Source organism: Mus pahari, chromosome 9, assembly GCF_900095145.1.
Source record: "Mus pahari chromosome 9, PAHARI_EIJ_v1.1, whole genome shotgun sequence".
NCBI classification, from domain to species: Eukaryota; Metazoa; Chordata; class Mammalia; order Rodentia; family Muridae; genus Mus; species Mus pahari.
In genome coordinates, this window is record NC_034598.1 from 87,159,585 (window position 1) to 87,183,319 (window position 23,735).

The following is a 23,735-nucleotide window of genomic DNA, read 5'->3' on the forward strand; positions in this document are numbered from 1 at the left end:
TGTGTGTGTGTGTGTGTGTGTGTGTGTGGTGTGAAGGTGGGGAGTGGGGGGGGGGTTAGAAGGGATTAGGGTGGAGTAAGGGTAAGAAGGGAGGTAGATTAAAAAACAACCAAACATAGCTCAAAAAGTACTCCAACACAACGGGAACATATTTTTCAAGGAGTCTTTATCATTTTATTTATCAGATAGGACAACTGAGGCATTTCTAGATTTACAGTATGTTTGATATAAAAATAAGAATTTTTCCAAAATATATACTAAAAATACAAAGTGAAGGATCAAAAATATAGAGGAAAATCATATTTCTGTCACCCAGAACAAGAGCTTGTGGTCTCCTCCAACTGCACACAGTGGAAGTGTTCTATGCCAGGAAAGACCAGAACCGACAGCTATAGAACCAATGAGGACGGGCTGGAAAACATGGGGATCAAAGAAGCACAATGAAGTCTTAACTCAAAAAATAAAGAAAACTATTGTTTTTTTTCTTTTTAAAGAAATATATTTCACATTTAATAAATATAAGTGCTGGTAAAGTGTTGATAAAATAATTATTATTAGTTATAGTAAGAGATGTTACTTATTAGATCATCATCTCACAGCAGAGGCAGCATCACAGAGGAGATATCTTAATAGTGCTGCAACGGTGGGCAGGAGTTGGGATAGACAGTAGAGGTGCTCTTATGTGAGATACATGTGCAGAAAAATAATTACAAAGCAGGGGACTCCTTGGCAGCCCCTAAATTATGATTATAAGCAAGACTGGGTCTAGAGAGAGAGAGAGAGAGCTCAATGTTAAGAGCATTTTCAGAGGACCCAGGGTTTAAAAACCTAGCCTCCACACGGCTGTTCACATCATCCCTAACTCCAGTGCTAGGGCATCCATAACCTCTTCTGACCTCTGCAAGTACCAGGCATGCATGTGGTGCACATACATACACCCAGGGCAAACACCCATGCAGGTAAAATAAAAATCTAAAATAAAAAGTAAGAAATGTATTGAAAACTATGTTTGTAGCAGAAGCATAGTAATGATGAAATATACATTATCTATTTGCACCTGACTTGCATGAAAATCTAAGCTATCTATAAAAAATAGGTATGATCCAGAATCAGAAATTTTTGCAATCTACACAAACTAAGCAAGCAAAAATAATATACTTAAATGAAAGATAAAATATAGATAAATGAAAGATAAACTATGATTTTTCATTAATTTTGAAGATAAATATATCTATTGCTACTGGTGATCAAAACATTAAAAGAAAAAACCTTTCAGTTTAAGCAGATAGCAGACATAAGTATTTTAAGTTAGTAACTGCAAATTTGGGATCTATGGATAGAAAAGTAAAAAATCTAATTTGAAAACCAAGTACCCAGAAATGCCAGGAAACATTTTTGTATTACCTGAGAGTGCCCTAAATGATGAATCTGAAACTGACTGGCCATTTTGCCAGGATATCCAGTGGTTGCAAACAAGTTTTCACTAATGGCGGACCACCTAAGAGAGAGGAAAGCAGAAGCGTAAGCACGGCCCGACACACACTAATGGTCTAAAACAGGCCACCCCGTGTAATAGTGACTTTCCACGCACACCTCCAGCTTGCTTAGCCATGAATACTTTCTCGTTCTGCATAACTGTTGAATGCTAAGTCCTGAACTATGTGCTAAAATCATGCAAGGTTAACATGGTCTCTACAGATACACAGGCATCTGCATGTAACATGGTCTCCACAGATGGAGACAAAGGCATCTGCCATGGATGGAGGTTTTGAAGATCAAAACAGTTGTGAGCTGCCATGTGTGTGCCGAGATTAAACCTAGATCCTCTAGGAGAATAGCCAGTGTTCTTAACTGCAGAGCCACCTCTCCAGCTCCATTTATTTTTATTTTTTTAAAAGAAAGAATTTTTAAAAAAAGATTTATATATTTTATATGAATACACTGTAGCTGTCTTCAGACACACCAGGAGAGGGCATCGGATCCCATTATAGATGGTTGTGAGCTACCATGTAGTTGCTGGGAATTGAACTCAGGACCTTTGGAAGAGCAGTCAGTGCTCTTAACCACTGAGCCATCTCACCAGCCCTCCAGCTCCATTTATTGATATTTCTTTTAAATATGTGTGATACACTTGTGTTTAAGTCACTTGGGATGACATAACCACTTAGAACATCAAAGCCTTCGAGGTATCTGGGTTACTGTGTTTTTCTAAGTCAGCAAGTGCTAGTGGATGCCTAGCACTGCCTGCATGGTGAAGACCCGAGAAAAGGAATTCATTGATAATAAATTACCTGCTCTCAGACATTATTAACTGTTTAACAGCTTTTCTGTTCTGTAGCAACTAAATCTCAGCTGTGTTCTGCCAGTGTTCAGTTCTAGGGGCTGAGATATAATTGGCATAAGGAAGCCATAGCAATCCAACAAACATGGAGTGCTCCTTTTTGTCCTCTGATTGCTCAGTGAGTCACAGCATCACCATTCCTTATAGGCTGGCAGGCCAGTGAGCTCCTAGGATCCATCTGTCTGCACTCCCCAGTGCTGGGGTAGGGTACTGGAGCTTTGAACTCTGGTCTTCATACCTGCATAATAAGTGCCCTTACCCACTAAGCCACCTACCCAGCACTGAGTCTGAGGTTTTAATGATATGGAAGAGTTGCTAAATCACACTGAGATGAGAAGGCCTTTTTTACAGTTCTCACAAACCACACATAATTCACTGGTTTCCAAAACATAATTTGATCATATCTCTGAAACTTGGATTATTTCATAATCATCTATGGAAATTTTTCAATATATAACATTTTATGTTCATTGGTGTTTTGCCTGCATGTCTGTCTGTGTTAGGGTGTCAGAAGCCCTGAAACTGGAATTACAGACAAGTGTGAGCTGCCATGTGGGTGCTGGGAATTGAACCTGGGTGATCTATTAGAGCAACCAGGGCCTTTAACCATTGAGCCATCTTTCTAAGCCCAATCTATGAAAATTTAATACTATGATGAATATATTTCATTCTTAATAATAATGGAGTCCTGATGTGCTTACTAAAGATATTTCAGATGTGATAAAAAAAAAAAAGACCAGCAAATTACAAATGCCTCACTGTTCTTAATCTTTTTGCTTAATGACTAGACAGTGGAATAAAATGACAAAACCCAAGATATGTTCATACAAATAAAAAACCGAAACATAACCAAATAACACATAACTACATGTTAAGATCTATACTAGCCAGCATGACTATGTTTCGAATGCAGTGATACTCGTGTGTGCACACGGGTCTGTGTGCACTTGTACAGAGCAGCACAATCCATCCTGACCTGGAGGTAGACTGGGAGACTGGCTACATGGTCTCTGTGAACTATAAACATTGTCTAAATAGTAAACACTTCTCCTGCTCCCCTAAAGCAAAAGACACAGCAACTACTTAGTGGGGAAAGCAAAATAACCCTTACAAAGCCGCCAGATAAAAGAGGAAACCAATCCCCAGACTCCAACGAAGAGGAGGGCTGGGGACTTATCCTGGAAGTGGAATACTGCCAAATCAAGCATCCACACAACTCCAGCAGAAACAGTACATTACCTAAATAAGTGTGCTCCGTCCATGTGAACAGGTCTTGTTTCTTGAGGATAACTAAAAAATAAGAGTTTGCATTTTGCAAATTATGTGTTAGAGTCAAGTAGATGAACTTGAATGAAGGTTTTAAAGGTGTTTCTCTTTGGACCCCAATAAATTTAAGCTGTAACAAAATTCCAAGTAAGCCCTCAGTTGGAAACAGCCATGACTTAAAACCACTCTGAGGTCCCACACGGACAACACTTCCCTCCTTTTTTACAGGAGACATGTATTTCCATTGGACATGGAGGCCTATATGTAAAAGAATGACTATATGGGTCATTTAACAACATATTTATGTAACATAACAGACATACTAAATAATAAACGGACAGACATACTAAATACCTGGACCGAGTGATATCCCAAATAATCCAATCATTTCCTGCAACAGCACCAACTTTGAAGGTGTTTTTCAAGCACCAGTGTGCTGACATTAAGGGTGTCTGTTCTGACTGAAGAGATAAAATTGCCTGCTGAGCCATTAGATCATAAAACCGGATTGTTCCATTCTTCTCTGCAACCATGAGCTGTAATACAAAGGTGGAAAAAGAAAATTCTATATGCATCTCATTAGCTAAATTTGAGAAAGAAGCAGATTCAATGTCATAAAAGAAATATAAACATATATCACACACACATGTATATATACACACATACATATCACAAACAGAAGCCAAATGCACAGGAAATGAAGTAATGTAAGTATCAGAGATACCTATAGGCTTGTTCTACAAGCACCTAGTAAATATTGAACTCTTAAATCAAGAGTGGCTATTACTAGTATTAACAATTCCTTGTTACTCAGTATTTCTTTGTTATAAGACTCCAATAATTGAAATGATTCCAATAACTTTATATGTTTAATAAATTGTTATCAATATATGAAATATTTAACCAAGAGCATAAATTTATACAATAAATCCCAACCTTAAAAATTACAATATGAAAATTGTTTCTTAGACTTATGAAAGCATGTCATAGAATATCATCTATAATGGACAAGATTTCTCCAAGTATGCTGGACAGGGTATTAACAGCTATTATCCAAAGAATATGCTTTATCTACTGTGCAAAGCCCCTTCTTTCTGAGAATGTTCATTTAATTTTGCTGATTTAAAGGTGCAGACATCTGGAAGTGTGAGGTAGCAGTGACGGAGTGGACTGACTGGGGACTGGAATCAGAAACCTAAGTTCTAATCTTTAATGTGTTCAATGGCTTGGGGTTTGCTTTTTTAATTATTTACAAGAGGGAAAACAAATTACAAATAGAATGTACAAAGAAACATATGCACGCACACACACAGACACACACACACACACAGACACACACACACACACACACAGACACACACACACATCATGAAACTCAAAAGGGGACCATGAGAAGTGAAGAAGAAAGGGTATTCTAATATCAGAGGGCCAGAGAAGGCGTGTGACATGAAGGAACGATGGAGGTCCTGGAGGACAGGAAGAGGACCAGTAAGAAGGCAGGAAGACAGTGGAAGGGCAGTGGGATACAGAAATCCATAAGAACAAAATATGAACACCAATAATGAAAGAAAGCTAAAACAAAAAAGGAAAATATATCCAAACATTTAGAAATAAAAGGTAGAAAACAGCTTAAATTATAGAGAAGTTGCCATAATTGTTAAGAGAAAAACCTTTATTTAACACTGTATATTTGGTAGACAGAATCAACAAACTCTATCTTTTGTGCAAAACAGTGAAATGAAAGAGCACGAGGATGTCAGAGGTCTATGGAACTCAGGTGTCCAAGGGAGGAGTATGGCTGCAGGAGAGGCTGCAGGGTTTATTCTGAGGTGCACACGGCATTCACACTCTATGAGAGAACGGATTGAATGGCTCATTTTCACCATGAATTACAACTAATTGGTATTTAAAACTCATTAGTACTTTAGAAAGCTTTGAGTGCCACTAATATAGGACACATGTGCCTTATGCCACTGACACTTCTTGTTTATATATGGCTCATATATAATATGCATGGATTTAACTTCTGTTTCTTTTTTCTTTTTTAAACTGCATACTGCTAACTAGATTGAATACCAATTTTTAGGCCGTAATCTGCCAAGGGCCAGAAAGAGCACACTCTGTATATATGAATGATGGTTGCAAAAAAGCTAACAGTTTTCGAGAAACTATGAACGTATTTATTTCTGTAAAACTCAAATGCAATTGCACTAATCTGTGCCTGAGGTGGAAAGCCATTGGTCCTTTCCTTTATGGGTATGAGGATTATACCTGTGTGCCTTTTAACTTGGTAAAGGAAGTTTAAGTTATAGATAACAACCTTGAACGCTTCCTCAGGATGCCAGCACACACTCATTCCTGGAGAATGAAGAAGAAAATGGGCTGTCTGCTTTCCTTCCAAGTTCCAAATCCTAATAAAAGAGTATGGATGTTAAATACTCTTGATACATCACTACCAAATAAAATAAATGAAACTTAGACAAATGTATTTAAAGTCATTAACTACATATTATTACATGCATTTGTATTTGATAAACATCTTTGAGAAAAAATACTGTTGTTGGAAAATATAAAAGTAGCATACAGAATTTAACTTTTACCATGCTTAATTATGGGAACAAAGTCATATATATTTTCTAATTAATCCAACATAGTAACATATTGCTTAATTATTTATGTATTCATTGTAAGCAAAATCAATGTTTCTAGACCATTAATCAGGTTGCAAGCCTATTTAAGTTATTTCAATTAACAATTATTCCTACCAAAGGTGTTCTCTTTTCTCTGTCTGTCTGTCTCTGTCTGTCTGTCTCTCTCTCTCTCTCCATACTAGCCTTTCTATTTTCAGAGTAAGACATAAAGAAGCCAATGTGAAGACAGGCATTTAGTAGGATAGTCATTCCCCACAATGCTTATTCCTTCTACTTTTGGGTATGTCCTATCTTAGACAATTTCTCCTCTGGCTGACTTCTCTAGTGTTTTCTCCCAAGGTGGCCATGCTTAACAATTGCCAGACTGAAGGTGGACTAAAGAAACACTGTCCTGTCTGTCCTGTCTCTCAGTAAGCATCAACTTACTCACAAATAGGGCTCTTCATCTCAATGGCTTTAATCTCAGAAGTCACAGGCGTGGCACTTGGGTGTGAGAGTACTCTCCTGATTTTAGCTAGCTTACAATTGATTCTTAGTCAGCCACTGTTACACTGTGCTGAGTGGAGTTAGCATGGCAGGAAACAGAAGCTCCATGACTGATGGGTGGCAAAGGTCCTCAAGTGAACACATTCAACACTGAGGAGCACAGCTCAGTGGAGTGTGTTTAGCATACACGAGGCTCTGGGTTCCATGCTCAGCAATCTCCTAACAATAATCAAATGCATTCATGAGGATTTCTCCTTTTTCTTGTAGGTTTTATAGTTCTTGATTTCTTTAGTACTGTAAAGAAGTTTTAAAAATTAAAGTAGGCTAAGTTTTTTTTTCTAAAAAGTATAGGATGTCAAATTTGATATATCATAGTAACATTTGAAGTAGCAGACATATGTCTGAGGATCATCTACTTGATTTAATATTAGAATCATATCTTTTATCAAAAAAGACACTTTTCCCTATATAAAGAAGACAGTTATGGTTTAACTGAAGAAGCAAATCACTAACAGTATAAGCTCTTGTCCTTTGGTCCCTAGAACGAGATTTGACATTCAGGCGACTGAACCTACTTTCTGCTGCCATTTCCACAATGAAGTATTGGGCTAAGCATAAGTCTTATCACGATTGGGATAGTAGAAATTTGTCTTCTCAGTCCAATGGCTTTCATTTGAGGGGGACTAAAATATCCATTCTTTTGATTTTATTTTAAAATGAATTTGATTTTTGTTGGCTATTATATAAAACTGAACAAATACACGCCAATATTTTCATGGTTCTTTCCCCACTTTCAAATCCAGAAGACAAAGAGGTGAAAAAATAGAGATAGTTATAAAAATAAGTCAGTTAACTAAGTATATTGTGGTCTAATGAACAAAATTTGAGTCTAATTTAAGCAGTATTTTATCCTGATCAGAACATGATGATCCTTTAAAGAGAGCTAGCTCACGCATGAGGAGGGTCATATGGATTACATTTCAGAAGACTAGGATACAATGATTTATGGTTTGTAATTATACACTGATTCAATAATTCCCAACTGTTATATAATCTTAGTACTAAGTATGCAAAATACAACAAATTGGACTAAAATAAGTTATCCTAACTAAATTAGCTGCACATGGTACAATTTAAGTTGTTATGTTTTATTTCCCTTTTTGATAGATTCCATAATTAAGCCCTCTGAAATCCTTTTGTGAAGTTCAACGTATTTTCTCTCCTCTCTCTCCCCCCCCCTTTTTTTTTAATTTTAAAGATTTATTTATTATATATAAGTACACTGTAGCTGTCTTTAGACACACCAGAAGAGGGCATCTGATCTCATTACAGATGATTGTGAGCCACCATGTGGTTACTGGGATTTGAACTCAGTGCTCTTAACCGCTGAGCCATTTCTCCAGCCCCATATTTTCTATCTTTAAGGCCACCTGATGAAGTCATACTTCTTTTCCTGTTTTTAAGTAGAGCATACATACAGACAGTATATGAATCTTAGTACACAAGCACAGACTCCTCTCACAGGAACTGAATACAGCCTGAGTTGGAGCACTCCCCCCAGCACCAAGGCCACCCTTGCTCTGTTCTGTGTCCTCACTCTGACAAAAGCTGAAGGCTTCACTACTGTGACTTCTAACGAGGTAGCTTAGATGTTAACAGCAAATGAAGCCACATAGCATGTACTTCTTTTGTTCTGGCTTCTTTTACTCACCTTCGGGTTGTGTGAAAATGTTTAACAAAATTGCATGATGTTCTAGTCTCTCCAGTCACTTCAGAACTCTCAGTAGCGACCACAACGGATATGCAGATTATTCTCAAGGTTTTAGCAATAATGGCACTGTTACCTTCTTGTATATGTCTGGCCTTAGTGAGTACACACCTCCACATGACACCCCCCTCTGTGGTCCACAATGGATCCCACACATCTCACTATCTGCTCAGAACATAGCCAGGCATGGGACTGGTGGATCACAGTTTTCAAATGTATTTAACTTTGGCAAGACAGACATTTGTCAAAGTCTTTTCCAAATTAGCTGTACTATACATATTTTTTTTTCTCCTACACATATTTCTTTTTAATTACTACTGTAAAAAGGTGAGACTTTTATATTCTAATAAAAACAATCACTTCACTGAATGTCAAAAGCTGAAGTTTTCAAGATGACCCTATTTTGTAAGATAAATTTCACTCCAAGATTTTCCCCCCCAAATTGTGTGCCTTTTTTTGTGGTTATGCACATGTATGTGCAGGTGCCTGCAGAGATGGGGTACCAGAGTTCTCTGGAGCTAGAGTAACAGGTGGTTTGAGCATCTTGAAGTGGGTGCTAAGAAACTAACCTGCTCTCTCCAAGGATGGTCTTCTACAAGAGCATTATGCACTCTTAACCAGTGAGCCATCTCTCCAGGCCTAAGATAGAGTTCTTAAATCACTACTCTCCACCTTTTGCATTTGAGTTATTTCCTTGATCTATGCAAAAATACATTTACACAAAATTTAAAACTTAGTTAACCTGGTTGGTTGGTTGTCAATTCGACAGAAACTAGATTTATCTGGGAAGAGGAGACTCAGTTAAGGACACGCCTCCATCCAGGCTGACTCTAGGCAAGTCTGTGGGATGTTGTTGTTGTTGTTTTCCATTAGTGATAGATGTGGGTGGGCCCACCTGTTCTGAGTTGGATAAGAAAGCAGGCTGAGCAAGCCATGGAGAGCAAGGCAGTAAACATGGCTTCTGCTTTTGTTCTCAACTTGAATTCCTAACCTGACTTTCTCAATGATGGAGTATGATCCAAGAATATAAGCCTTTTCCCTCCAAGTTCCTTTTGGCCATGGTGTCCTATCACCACAACAGAAACCCTTACTAAGATAGTGGTAGTACAATATGCACCCAATTCTTTATGATGAATTCTTCCTATCTCCCTCCATGAAATCATAAGAAAGAGAAAGCTATTTCCTATTGTGCTCTCATGTACAACTGTTGTATGCTTATCAAGATGGAATATGAGTGTTCTGCCTAGTTTAATAATTATATAAACCAAAAAAATATGAACAAGAAAGAGCTATGGAAACAAAGTTGATGGCAAGTAACTAAAACTTAAAAAAAAAAAACAAACCCAAAACCCTAAATTAGGTACGTGAGAAAAATTAATCAGATATTAACTTCCTCTCAACTGTCTATTAACTATGCTGCTTACACTGTAATATTTTATTATGGTAGTAGTGTAAAATGAGGGAGAGAGACAGAGAGAGACAGACAGAAACAAAGACTGAGAGACAAAGAGAGAATATGAGAAAGTGCACGTAAGAGCATGGGTGCTCTGATGGCCATCAACAGATTAATAAGCTAAAAAAAAGCTTTGCCCTACTATCAAAACCTTGGCAAATGAATTTTCAAATAGATACTGGGCATTAAAATAAGGTGGTGAGCATGTTTCAGATGGTTTTATAGCTTTCTGCTTTTCAAAAAAAAAAAAAAATACAAAAAACCTACTGGTCTAGTTCATGTCAGATAGGAGGGTTTCCTGTAAAAAACAAAAGACATTGAAAACTGGAAATTCAGATATTAATAATTCCAAATTTATTTGCCAACAAATGTGTTAATAATATTTAAAAACAAAAACAAAAAACCCTGGTATACTAGAGACTGAGAAACCTGTAGTCAGAGGACTCCCCTCTGTGGCAGAGCACCTGTCTACCATGTCCAAGGACTTGGGTTAGAGCCCCAGCGCCTCAAAGGGAAAACGAACAAACAAACAAACACAGTGCTGTTATTACACATGATCAAATGCATGGAAAGAAACAGGAAATTTATAAAGTACAGGCTAAAAGTATCAGGTTCAATTGCTGGGGCAAAAAGCCAAGAGTTATATGAAATGGACATGTGTATATACGTAAACGCTTGCAATTAAATTTAGAGGTAAAGGTTTTAAGGTCTTAGAGAAGCCTATCTGTAATGAACCAAAGGCATCAGAGAACTGGATGATGCAGTGCCACTCTCAAAGAAACGGCAAAAGCTGTTCTCACCCAGTATGACTTATAACAGGGGATTCCCTCGCCAATACCTTTAGTCCATGACTTATAACAGGGGATTCCCACGCTGATACCTTTAATCCATGACTTATAACAAGGGATTCCCACACCGATACCTTTAATCCATGACTTATAACAAGGAATTCCCACGCCAACACCATCCATAAAGTATAACAAGGGATTCCCACACCAATACCATCCATGAATTAAAACAAGGGATTCCCACACTAATACCATTCTGAAAACATAATTTAGATTTAGCTGTAACATGGAGGAATCGAAACTTCATCTAATTTTATGAATTATACTTAATTTAATTTTATAGGGTCTTGCTGAAATCATTTCAGGCTGCGTGCCTTTCAGCAGAATATTAACTTCCTTACCATATAGTATTAAAATGTAATTGTCATATAATTAATTAATTAAAAGATCCCACAAAGTATGTGTTGGCATAGGAGATACCATATTTTCAAGGGTTATTTCAATTGACAATCGGTGGCAGACACTATTTGAGAAGTTAAGAGGGAATTTCCTGCGTAATACACTGTTCTTTTTATTTGTTTATTGTCTATTTGAGTTGGCAGCTCATTGTCTGCTAGAAAGTGTGCTGCAGAAGGACATTTCTGCTAGCAAATGCTTTTAAACAACAGACAAAAGAAGGAACAGATGACATTAAGTGACACATCTGTATCCATTTGGCACTCTGTAATGGGTAAAGCCAAAATACAAAGCACACTACTTCTAAAAGACACAATGAGATCACATGAACCGGCGTGCTGGTTAACTAAGCATGGGAGAACAGAAGGGACAGTGCAGAGCTAAGCTGTAAGGATGAGAAGGCACATTCACAATGCCCTGGTGTTGATAATACAGTTTCCACTGACTTTGTTGTGATAGCAAAATGAGGACTTCCCTTCTGATGCTAGCTGATTACAGAAAGCAGTGGAATATTCTTTACTGAGGACACATTAGGAAAGGAGAGTGAGTCAAAAGGACTTAGCGTTGACATAGAAGATGGTCGTGGCACCTTGGGGCAAAGTTCAGAGGTTGAGCTTTCTAATAGAAAGCCCAAACCTTGGAATTAAACTTATCAAATCTTGAAGACACATATAGTCAGTAGTTGACAGTTTCTATAGCATAGGCTGTAGAAAACTTTGACAGCCTTAAAAGTAGAGATAATTAAAATGGAATGATAATCTGAAGCAAGAAGTTTGCAAAGGGTATGTCAATATATGTCAGATTTTCAAATATACTCTGAAGTTAACATTGGAACTGAGCATTATCTTTTTTTAAATACTGAAGTCTACTTAGCAAGCAGTAGCGATAACTTTAATATACTAGCAATATTAATGATGAAAGAAATGGGTTTCTAAATCACAGAGTAAGTAGAATTAAAACCAAGGACTACCTGTGCTTGTTTTCTCTCTCATTAGCATTAATTCACTCACTGAATTACAGGTATGAAAATGTGATCCAGTTTGTGGTGTATTTCCTGAATCTTGTAGCCATAACACAATAATGAATAATACATTATTCTGATTTCAATCTGTGTTTGGAATTATTCAGGCATTGGGTATGTGGTCTTTAATGCTGATTATTCTTAAAGAAATGCTGCACTGGCCTATCTTCAGGAAGATCACAGTTTCCACTTTACCACTTCCATTAGGGCTATTTAAAAATATCTCACATATTTTATGGTTCCAACTGGAGGAGGAGGAGAGAAACTCCATCTTAATGACAGATCCTAAGAGTCTTTCAAATGCATGTAAACCAACAGACTGGCAAGAACTTGCTAGCCTGTGATACACAGAAGTGAGATATTCTTTTTCCTTGTAACATTCTTTTGAAAGACTGCACTTCTAGCTCAGTCAATAGTTTACATACATCATTAGTTAGTATTCCTAGCCAGTTACATGGTCATACTTGAAAACAAACAAACAAACAAACAAACACCCCAAAGCAAACAACCACCATGAAGGGGCTAGAGGTGGCCCCAAGGCGAGAGGTCCTCCTGCAGAGGGCCCGAGCTCAGTTCTCAGCACCCATATCAAGCAGTGGTTCACAAGTCCCAGGAACTGCAGTTCCAGGAATCTAATGCCACCTTCTGGACTCTGCAGGTACTGCACTCACATTCACAACTACCTCACCCCACATAACCAAAGTTAAAAAAAAAAAAAAAAAAAAAATTAAAATGAGTCTTATCTCTTTAAGAAAGAAGTTACATCCTGTCCTTCTCCCATTCCTAACCAGGACATGAGATCTATAATATTTCATATTTTATAGAGAATGTGGATGGTATATTACATGTCTCTTATACATTGGTCTTAAACTAAGAGTATCCTGGTTTGCAGAAGTCAATTTTTCCCTCATTGTAAAATTTTATCCAATATTTTTAAGGCTTGGGGAGGAGGCGGGCAAGAGTTTCCTTCTGACAGCTTTTGTAACTATAGTGAGCACGGAGTCCACTTCTTTTGTATCCCCCAAAGTACTAAGTGTTGTGTATACTAACATGTTTAATAAATATCCGTGGATCTGAATTGTTCTTACAAAACGACAGTTCTAATATTCAAGAACATCTGTGATTTGGCACTGACCAGGAATAGGATTTTCTGCATTGATGAATTTATAAAATCATAAGCTTAACCCATCAATCACTTAAACAAAGGCTGGAGAGACAGTTCCCCAGGAAGAACACTTACTGTTCATACACAGGACCAGACTTTCATCTCTAGCACTCAGGCTGGGCTGCTCACAATCACCTGTAACGAGCTTCAGGGGATCTGACACCCTCTCCTGTCCTCCTCGGGTATCCACATATATGTGGACATATAATAACACATAAGTAAAAAAACTTAAAAGAAATATTTAAAATAAACCAATGAAAACCAGTTAAGTATGTGGCTGAAGAAACAGCTTTGCTCTTAAGAGCAATGGCTGCAGAGGTCTTCCAATGCCCATGATGTGGGGCAGGCAGGTACAATGAGGTCTTCTCTCCTTTGCTGAGAAAGGTATTGGAATGTTTGTTGTCTTGGCTAGCTAGTCTGGTACTCAAGTAGGTCTTGGAGGTTTCAACCTCAGTCGCCCAACTGACCAATACAGGCACGCGCCACGCCTGGGTTTTCACTTTTTTTGTCATAAGTTTTGTAAAGTTCAGTTTATTTAAAGGACTTGAATCCTAGTTTGTTCTATCTTCTAAGAATCTCTTTCTTCCATAAGATGGTGGTAATAAAAGTGTGAGAGGTCTTTAAATTTCATTTACTAGATAAAAATTTGTCAATTCTCATAATTTTGGGAGAATTTAACTAGTCTATAAAAATAGAACATAAAAAAATACCCCTTAAAACAAAACAACAAAACACCCTCTACGTCTAATGTAAGAAAAACAAATGAACTGTAGAAAAGAAGGTCAGCACGTCCTTAACAGGGAGGAAGAGGCCTCTTGGCTAAACAACACGCATATGGTTAAGGTATCACCACCTCGTTTGTGGCATCGAACCATTGTTTGAGTCACCCAAGAGTGGAGGAGATAAAGGTCTGTCCAGACATCTCCTGCCACCTGAGGACACATCCAGTGCCAGGAATGGGCTACACTTAATTGAGTTGCTGGCCAAACAGGCTCAAAGAAACCCCCCAATAACCTAGGATATCACCAAGTTTCTTGGTGGGGACAGGGTGATGTGGTTCCTACCCCTGGCACAGGGTCCCGTGTGACACTCCACTTGAAGCCTGCTGTGGGCATAAGGCTTGTTTGTATAATAATGTACATATTTTCACATTCCTCTGAGAAATGACCTCTTTGTTAACATTAATGACTCCGTGATAATCTAAGATAGCACTAATGAAGGAGTTGAAGGTGTGGCTAATATCTCAACAAACACTAGGACTTTCAGGACAGACCTTAAGGCTATGCAAAAGAGCTCTAAATACATGAGTGCAATACATACACACACACACACACACACACACACACACACACAAACACACACACACACACACAATTTCTCAACTATGCAAAATATAAGGATGCAATATAAATTATGAGGGGCTTCATGAATCTAAAGGAACAAAGGCAGCTATACTATGAACCACCTTGTGAGAAAGATACAAGGCAGGAAGATTCTTGAGTTCAAGGTCAGCCTGAGACACAACAAGGTTAAACCTAAGTGCGGCAGAAATGGTAATTTCAGGACAGGGTTCCACCCAACTAGCATACAAAGAGATCTGTGTTTAACAAAGGCAGACAGACCTCTGAATTCTTTTGCAATGTTATATATATAAAAAAAAAAAATGTATGCTTGCTGTCTCCTAAGAATCAAAGGTCAGTGTATGCTGATTCATAAAATAATCTAAAGGAAACCTGGAGTAAATGCCTGGCTTGATAATGGAAAATATAAGACTGGACCTGTGTTCTGCAGGAGATGAGCTATCCAGAGAATGTTTTAGGATAAAAAGAGAACTGCTGTGGGGTTGGAGAGATGGCTCAGTGGGTAAGAGCACTGGCTGCTCTTCCAGAGGTCGAGTTCAATTCCCAGCAACCACATGGTGGCTCACAACAATCTGTAATGGGATCAGATGCCCTCTTCTGGTGTGTCTGTAAACATTTACAGTGAACTAACTCATATACATAAAATAAATAAATCTTTACAAAAAAGAGAACTGCTTGGAGAACAGATATACATAAACACACAGATACAGAGACAAACACATAGACACACACACTCACAAGCAAGCAACATGGACAGAGAGATCTCTTAGAATAGCAAGCAAGCAGAATATATAGAGAGAAGTCTCCAGAGAGAAAGCAGAGAACAGAGGAAGAGACTGGACAAGGTGTATCAAGCAGAACAAAGTCGACAGCTCGTATTCACAATTTGACTTCAAGTTGTTCTTTTCACTACTCTTAGACACACCTTCTCTCACAACCCCTCTCTAGGCTGAGGCTGATCCTTGGAAGTTTCTAAAAGCTGATGGGAAGGCTTTGTTGCTGATGACAACACTCATATAACTCATCGACGATGGATAAGTCAAGCTGGTTGTCACCCTTCCTGACTAATATTCATGGAACTGTAAGTAACTCTATGTACTACCAGAGGAGAAAGGCTAACACCAATCCAACTACAAACCTTTCTTTTTTTTTTTTTTTTTGGTTTTTCGAGACAGGGTTTCTCTGTATAGCTCTGGCTGTCCTGGAACTCACTTGGTAGACCAGGCTGGCCTCGAACTCAGAAATCCGCCTGCCTCTGCCTCCCGAGTGCTGGGATTAAAGGCCTGCGCCACCAGGCCCGGCTCCCAAACCTTTCAATCTACAATGGTGCTCTGCCTTCAAGATACAATGTGCAACAGAGGAATAAAATTTGTGTGAGCAGCTAATCACTAATTGGACTTAAGGAACACTCTAAAAGATGGGACCCACACCTGACACTGATCAGGGAGCCTAAAACATGAGACAAGATAGTCCATGTACCTAGTGGAAAATCAAATACTGCTGTTTACCAAAGGAATGTAGCAATAAAATGACCAATGTTATTCTGATATACTCATAGATGAGTGCTTCGGTTAGTCATCAGAAAGCTTGCTCGTGCAGCAGATGGGAACAAATACAGAGACCCACAGCTAGATAATATGCAGAGTGTGAGAGCTTGGACTACACAGTCCTAAATGGAAGGTCTCCCTCAAATCTCTCCCCTCAGGGCTCAGGGAGGAAAACACCAAGGAAAGGAGCCTTCTAGACACAACAGGACTGACACCCGTATGAACACAGGGACTGTGTGTGTAGCATGCGCAAGGCATGCATAGGTGTAAGCCAGACGGAGCCTCAGAACTAATAGGGGAAATGAACACAATCCCCTTTACCTAACCCAAGACTTCTCTCCAGCTGATAACTGCTCACAAAGGAATAACTTTATCCAAAGGAGTAGTCTCACTATGCATACAAGTCACACTTAAAGGCAGGTCCCAGGCCCAGCAGCAGATGCTAGCACAAAACAAACTCAATGGTATTTTTGGAAGTTTTCTTTTTTTGCCCTGGGCCGCCTCCTGGTCATGTTTAAGAAATATATAATTTATAAATGTATAATATATAATTATATGCTTATATAATATATATGTAATAAAATATAAACAAATATAAATTATATAATAAATATATGTTACATTATTATACAGGTTTTTTGCTTCTATATTAATGTTTCTGGTTTTGGGTTTTCATGGGATTCATCCTGTGTGTGCTAATGTGTATGTTTGTTTATATATGTTTCATTGTTTTTTCTTCAGCTCTGTATTTTATTTTTCCTTTCTGTTTCTTTCTCTGACTTGTCCTATTCAGGATTGATATCTTGTTTTATTATTATTGCTAATGCCTGTTTGTTTCTATTGAGAGAGAAAGAAAGGGAGTTAATTTAGGTGGGTGGGGAGGAGCTCTGAGGAGCTGGGTGAAGGGGAGACCCCAGTCAGAATAGATTGTATATTAAGATAAATATTTTTTTCAATTAAAAAAAGTTAAAGCAAAGAAGCAAATATAACTAAAGTAAACCAGGCAAAAAAGACAAAAAGCTCTTCTGAGAGCAGTCAGCGATGCTGATGCCACCCACGTGCCTCGGCTGCGGCAGGCCGAACCCAGCGTCCCCCTGGCTTTGCAAGGACATGCATTTCTTCCTCTTTCAGGTGTCATTATTCTAAATACTTCTTAATAGAAAAATCATAATTTTACAGAACTGAGTCACCAAAAATTATTATTGCTTTAAATAGTCTGTTTATTATTTAGGCCTCTATTCAAATGGGTTACTAAATCCTCAGGGCCCAAGGCTTTTATGCCTACAAACCTTTCATGTCCCTCACATGAAAAATTTAGCAGGTAATACACAGACATAATAGCCTATAACTGTAACTATGTCTTTAATTATAAGCTGGGCACGGTGGCGCACGCCTTTAATCCCAGCACTCAGGAGGCAGAGGCAGGCGGATTTCTGAGTTCCAGGACAGCCTGGTCTAAAGTGTGAGTTCTAGGACAGCCAGGGCTACACAGAGAAACCCTGCCTGGAAAAACAAAGCAAATAAACAGAAAAGTAAATTGTATAGAGACAAAAGATGTAAGGAATAGCTATTGGACTTATTGTCAAAGTGAGGCACTAAATATTTAGAAGCTGTATAAACGTATATGCACATTAATAAGTGTGGTTTTAAAAGAACATTAAAAACAATAAGAATCCAAGGTGCATTCAGTGAATTTATGTTCACAGTACTGTTAAAGCAAACGAAGCAACTGGCACTTCTACTGACCTCACGTTACTCAGCTCATTTTTACCTAGACCATTGCTCTTCCTTTTATTTTTGATGTTCTATAGCTTTGGGTATCATCAAAATGGTCTACTTATCTTGTCTATTCTAAATTGGGAAAGGGACCATAGGATCCACTGAGAACTTTATAGACTTTAGGACTTGTCTAGGTTCCCCCTCGGGCAGTACTAGTACATTTTATTTTACTAGTTTACTAGTAAACATTAACTTATCTTCTGTGATATAAGAAATAACTTCACAATATGACAGCAGCCCTGTATTAGCCTACTGAGCTTGCCCAATATTGGAGATTCTGATCCGCTGGTGTATATCTGCTAATAAATATTCAGATCTAAAAGAAGAGGGCATGAGGTACATCCGAAGAAGCAAGGAAGCATCCCGTAATTGGATGGAAACTTTATTGGTTTTGGAACTCAAGTTTGGGACATTTCTACAACTTAAATGAAGTAGAATTCATTTCCAGTATTTTATAGTGAAAAATGTGGCTGGAACACAAGCAACATACCTGCAGGTGTGGTCGTCACTCACACTTGCGATTTCCTGGCCTTCTTTGGGATGGAACACCAAGTCATTAATGAAATCTGAGTGGCCCTCTAAAACCTGTGGGAGAGAAGGAAGGAAGCACAGACAGTGAACAATATCCCTACCTAACATTTTCACTCCATATTTTTTCTATAATAATTTAATAAATCTGCCATTTTAAAAAGTATGATTTATACAGTGACTTTCCTAGAAAGGCTATTGTGGAGAGAAGTCAATTGTTTAACACACTGCTACTAGCTCAGTCTTTCTTTTCTAGTGTGCCTTTCTTATAAAACATTCTTTTCTTTAATTGCATCTGTCCTCATAGCACTGCTTTTCTCATTTACTACATAAAGTTCAAATAACAAGTGAAGTTGCAGAAACATTTTGGGGCTCCTGAGACAGAGTCTTTTAAAGCTTTTTATTCTGTTTCTGTCGCTCTGCACACTTACAACCACCTAGCAAATATGAACAATTTGAAGTTCACCTCTAATTTTGTAATCGTTTGTTCAATGTCAATGACAGCACTGGAGATAGTGAATACTAAAGCCCATTGTCACAACCAACACAAAATTTCCCTTCCCTGAACTAATGGGAACTTATGAGGGTTAATATTATTCTTGTATGAAAATATGATACAATTTCAACTCAACATGAGAACTACTTACTATTAATAGAAAACATAAGTGTGTGTGTACATATATATGCTACTATGCATAAAATATTGTTCTCTTAAGTTCTATGTGAATTAGCTCAACCAGTACTCACAACCTCATGAGGCTGATAAAAGTATACCTAACTTTATCAATTAGGAAGAGTTTTCCTGCTCCCGGACTGCCGTGAGGAGAACTGAGCTGTGATACAGGGAGGGAATCTATTGTCTTAAGAGGGTCTGCATTTAGTTTTCTAAAAATCTACTGAAAGTCCCTCTAGGAGTGTGTACCACAGTAAATAATAACTGCAGCGAGGTTCACCCATTTGCCCTTCATAAGGTTTTAGGGTCACGTGCTTCATTTTTTCCTTTCTCTTTTTGGTTTTCTAAGACAAGGTTTCTCTATGTAGCTCTTGCTTGTCCCGGAACTCACTCTACAGACCAGGCTGGCCTGTAACTCAGAGACCCGCCTCTATCCTGCTTTCCTCTAACACCCGAGTGTTGGGATTAAAGGTGTGCACCACCACTGCCTGGCTTGCTTCACTTTCTTACTGTGTTGTGAGAACCTAGGACAACATACTATTTGTTCATGTTTGTAATTATCAATGCATATATCATGCTCATTCTCCACCACTCTGTAACCCAGCCTAAGCTGCCTGTACTCAATGTTTGTTCTCTTGAAGTTACCTGCATTTCACTTAGCATACTCATCCATAAACTCCTCTCTTACCTGTTGTTCCTAGCATCTATAAGTGATAAATAACCTAGTAACCAGGGTGTATGATATAGTAAATGAAACCTAAATTGTAGTCTTTGAAGAGATGGTGAATAATAATCTACTTGACTGGATCTTGAATTAATTAAGACACAGGCCTCTGGACTGAAGGGGACACTCTCACCTGGAATGGCTGGCCCCAGATATAAAGGGGTCGCAGGAAGAACTGCGTTCCTTGCCAGCCTGCCTTCACTTCTGCCTAGAGATTATGTCCAGCCTGCTGTGGCCGCTGTCCCTGTTCTTTGCTGACATCAGAGTGCCGTGTGTCTCACTCAGAATCTTCCAGGACTGCTGAGGTGTCCAGCCTCAGACAGAGCAGTCCAGGGTTCCCAGCCTCTTCAGCATGCAGACTCCTATATATGACCCAGTTCCTATTGTGTCAGTTATATAATAAATCCACTGTTATAAAATATATTCATTCTACTGTTCTTTTCCTCGAAAGAATTCTTGGCTAATCCAATGGTCATTAAAGTGTTATTTTAAACCATGGTAAGTTTCACAATTTCACAAGCAAAGAAAATAAACATTTTAACATCAAGATGTATTCATTATACTTGTCAATATACCTTATATTCATTTTTATCTTGAAGATCTGAAGTAAATAATCTAATCTTCATATCAGCAGCTGAAGTACAAAATCTAAAGGACAAAAAGAATCAGACTATTTTTAGCCTTTGTAAATTCAAGTCCTCTCCCATGCCACCTTTGCCTCTAAGTCATCAAACCTTGCCATAACTCACAAAGACGCTTCTGGGACTGGTGATGGCAGGCTCAGGGCTTATTGCAGTTTACACTAAAAAAAAAATTACAGCCTTAAAGAAAGTAAGAGGCAAATCCAACGTTTTATTCCGGAACACATAAAGTGTTAGGACATTCTGGGCTGTGTCTTCAACCATAAACAGAATTTCACACTAAGATGGCATTCTCTACCTTTTTTTGAATCTCTGCTACATTAGGGGTTTACAAGTTGTCCTTTAAGGAGACCAGAACACCTCAGAGACTGAAACAAGATGGGCAATCTGAGCTCCACTACTAAGAAAGAAAATGAAGCAGAGATCAAAAGTGTAGCTAGTCAGGAAGAAAGCAGACAAACACGCCACGGCCAACCCCACTGCATCCCCAACCAGAACTTCTGAAATGTAAACTTAACAATGAGAGATTCTAAGTAGCACCTAAGCCACATACAGAGGCCACTTTGCAGTCACAAAGAAATAAGTCAGGGTATCCAACCTTTTGGCTTCTTTTAGCTATACTGAATGAATGACTTGAGACAGACCATATATATAAATTAATATTATATATATATATATATATATATATATATATATAATATTAATTTAAAAAGCTGATGAGTAAACAGAGCCTGTGTATAACTTTCATGATATTTGCTGTTGCAGACAAACAAGAAGTCTTCACACGATAATCCTACGTATGAAGTGCCTGCTTGCAGAGTCTGAAAGCCACAAACCTAGTCCACATTTGTCACCTCTCATAAAGAAAACGGACACATCTATGTAACACAATATCGTTTTCTTTTTCTATTAAGGAAGTAAAAGAGCAACAGAAAACAAATGAGACACCTGACACTGTGCTTGAGAAACCGCTGTATCTGAACTGACAGACATTGCGACAACTCTCAGTCTTTCGGCAAGATGCTTGTCACACATTCTGGTTTGGACTGTACTATTAGTATTCTGTATTTTTTAAAATACTTGCCCACAAACATAGATGCTGTCAAAAAGAGATGAGATGAATGTATTTGAAGCAGGGGATATTTATCTCTGGAAAGATGAGACTTACAAAGTGTAGTTTAAGTAAAAGGAAAGAAACTTGGTCAAATTTTAAGTGGATGTCAGGTTGCAACTCTGGGCACTCCATGTGAACACTGGAAGGTAACATATTAATGTTGATGTAATCTTTATTGTCAAACTGATAGACTTTATGATCATCACTGAGACAAAGCCCTGGCCATGTCTGAAGGAGACACGCGTGGTGGCATCTGGCACTCACGTGAGCAGAGCTACTCCTTCCGCCACAAATAACAAGCCCATGGTTTGCAACGGTCAGTCAAAATAGTACGGTAATCGCTGTATTTCACTCTCTAAGTCATTCTGAGCATATATAACATCTGATGGTGCCAGCTCAACTGTTTGTACTTGGAACATAAAACATTAGAAGCCACATGTCACTATAAAACTGAAGCCAAGCATGCAGTGACAGCATACACATACTCATGTGACAGAGCAGCATAGTGTTGTTCTCTACAAAGTTCCTGCTTTAGTAGTGCAAGATTGAGTTACTGACCCCCCCGCAATGTTTTATTTAAGTTTATGAATTTGTGTTGGGTCAGCTTCGTAGCTATTCTGGGTCATACGCAGCCTTTGGGATGTGGGTTGAATACTCCTGTGAGCAATGAAGAGAAGTTTGACATAAAAATAAGCTTTTATTTTATATTCCTGATCCTTCTAAATTTTACACATTAAGAATATATTATCTTTATAATAAAATTTATATTTTACTTAAAACAATAAATGTATGCTGTCAGCTTGCTCTAAAGTATTCTTTAAATTATATAAGTTCCAAAACTGATTTGAGGTAGCTTACTAAAAAACAACAAATAAAAAAATTCCCTAAAAAATAATAAAGTGTAGTAAACTCACTGAAACAAGTGGAAACAAATTGTTTCACTATGAAGAAACAAGTAGTGAAGAATAAGGTTAGTATGTGTCTAGTAACACTAGTGAGTAGTGACTAGGTCAGGGAAGCCCCGCACTGCCCGGGGTCTGATGCAGTGACTAGATCAGGGAAGCCCTGCACTGCCCAGGGTCTGATGCAGTGACTAGGTCAGGGAAGCCCCGCACTGCCGCACTGCCCGGGGTCTGATGCAGTGACTAGGTCAGGGAAGCCCCGCACTGCCCAGGATCTGATGCAGTGACTAGGTCAGGGAAGCCCCGCACGGCCCACACAGCCCAGGGTCTGATGTAGTTAGTGACTAGGTCAGAGAAACCCAGCACAGACCAGTGTTGTTGTATTTCCTTTTTTTATATAAAGGCAAACAAAAAAACATACCATCTATGATAATCACTTATGTGTGCTGACAAAAGGAGCTGTATAAATTATTCAAAGTTAATTTAGATACAAGTTGTAAATCTGCCGGGCATGGTGGCACAAGCCACTTGGGAGACAAAAACAGGCTGATTTCTGAGAGATCAAGGCCAGTGTGGGCTACAGTAACCCTTTGTGTGTTTGGGGGTGGGGGAAGGCTGTAAAATCTGGAAAAAAATAGGACATTTTCACAACCCTGTAGGCAGACACATCTTATTGAAAAAAAAATCATCAAAGTGCTAAAAATTATTAGTTGTAAGGGAAATGTCATGAAACCAGAAAATCCCAGAACTGCACTAGAATTGCTAAAATTAAATATACTAAATGTTGGGGAGCAGGAAGGTCAACTTGAACGTTCCCATTATTCATGGGAGTACAGTTCCCATTATTCATGGGAGTACAGTTCCCATTATTCATGGGAGTACAGAATGGCAGAAAAGCAGCAGGCACTGGGCCTTCCTCCTGTGCTTTGCAGTGCTGGAGACAGAACACAGGGTCCAGGCACATCAGGCCAGGGTCACCACGGAGCCACACCCAAACCCCAAATCTGGCACTTTCTTTTCTTGTTTTAGTTTATGTTTTGTGTGTGTTTTGCCTACATGCAAAGGGGTATA

At 38.5% G+C, this 23,735-nt stretch overlaps 1 protein-coding gene and 1 pseudogene across 1 annotated transcript in view; one reads left to right on the plus strand and one right to left on the minus strand.

The window, feature by feature from the left end:
- Positions 1–149: 149 nt before the first annotated feature.
- Nup37 (nucleoporin 37) overlaps positions 150–23,735 on the minus strand; it is a 32,122-nt gene continuing 8,536 nt past the window's right edge. The window contains exons 4-10 of the mRNA XM_021205107.1: positions 20,583–20,655; positions 18,573–18,667; positions 5,928–6,018; positions 3,962–4,143; positions 3,581–3,631; positions 1,405–1,498; positions 150–411 (exon numbers count right to left, since the gene is read on the minus strand). Of these exons, the coding sequence (XP_021060766.1) occupies positions 298–411; positions 1,405–1,498; positions 3,581–3,631; positions 3,962–4,143; positions 5,928–6,018; positions 18,573–18,667; positions 20,583–20,655 (700 nt within the window). The 3' untranslated portion in view covers positions 150–297. The remainder of the gene's footprint in view (positions 412–1,404; positions 1,499–3,580; positions 3,632–3,961; positions 4,144–5,927; positions 6,019–18,572; positions 18,668–20,582; positions 20,656–23,735) is intronic.
- On the plus strand, positions 14,160–14,275 carry LOC115064755 (annotated as a pseudogene).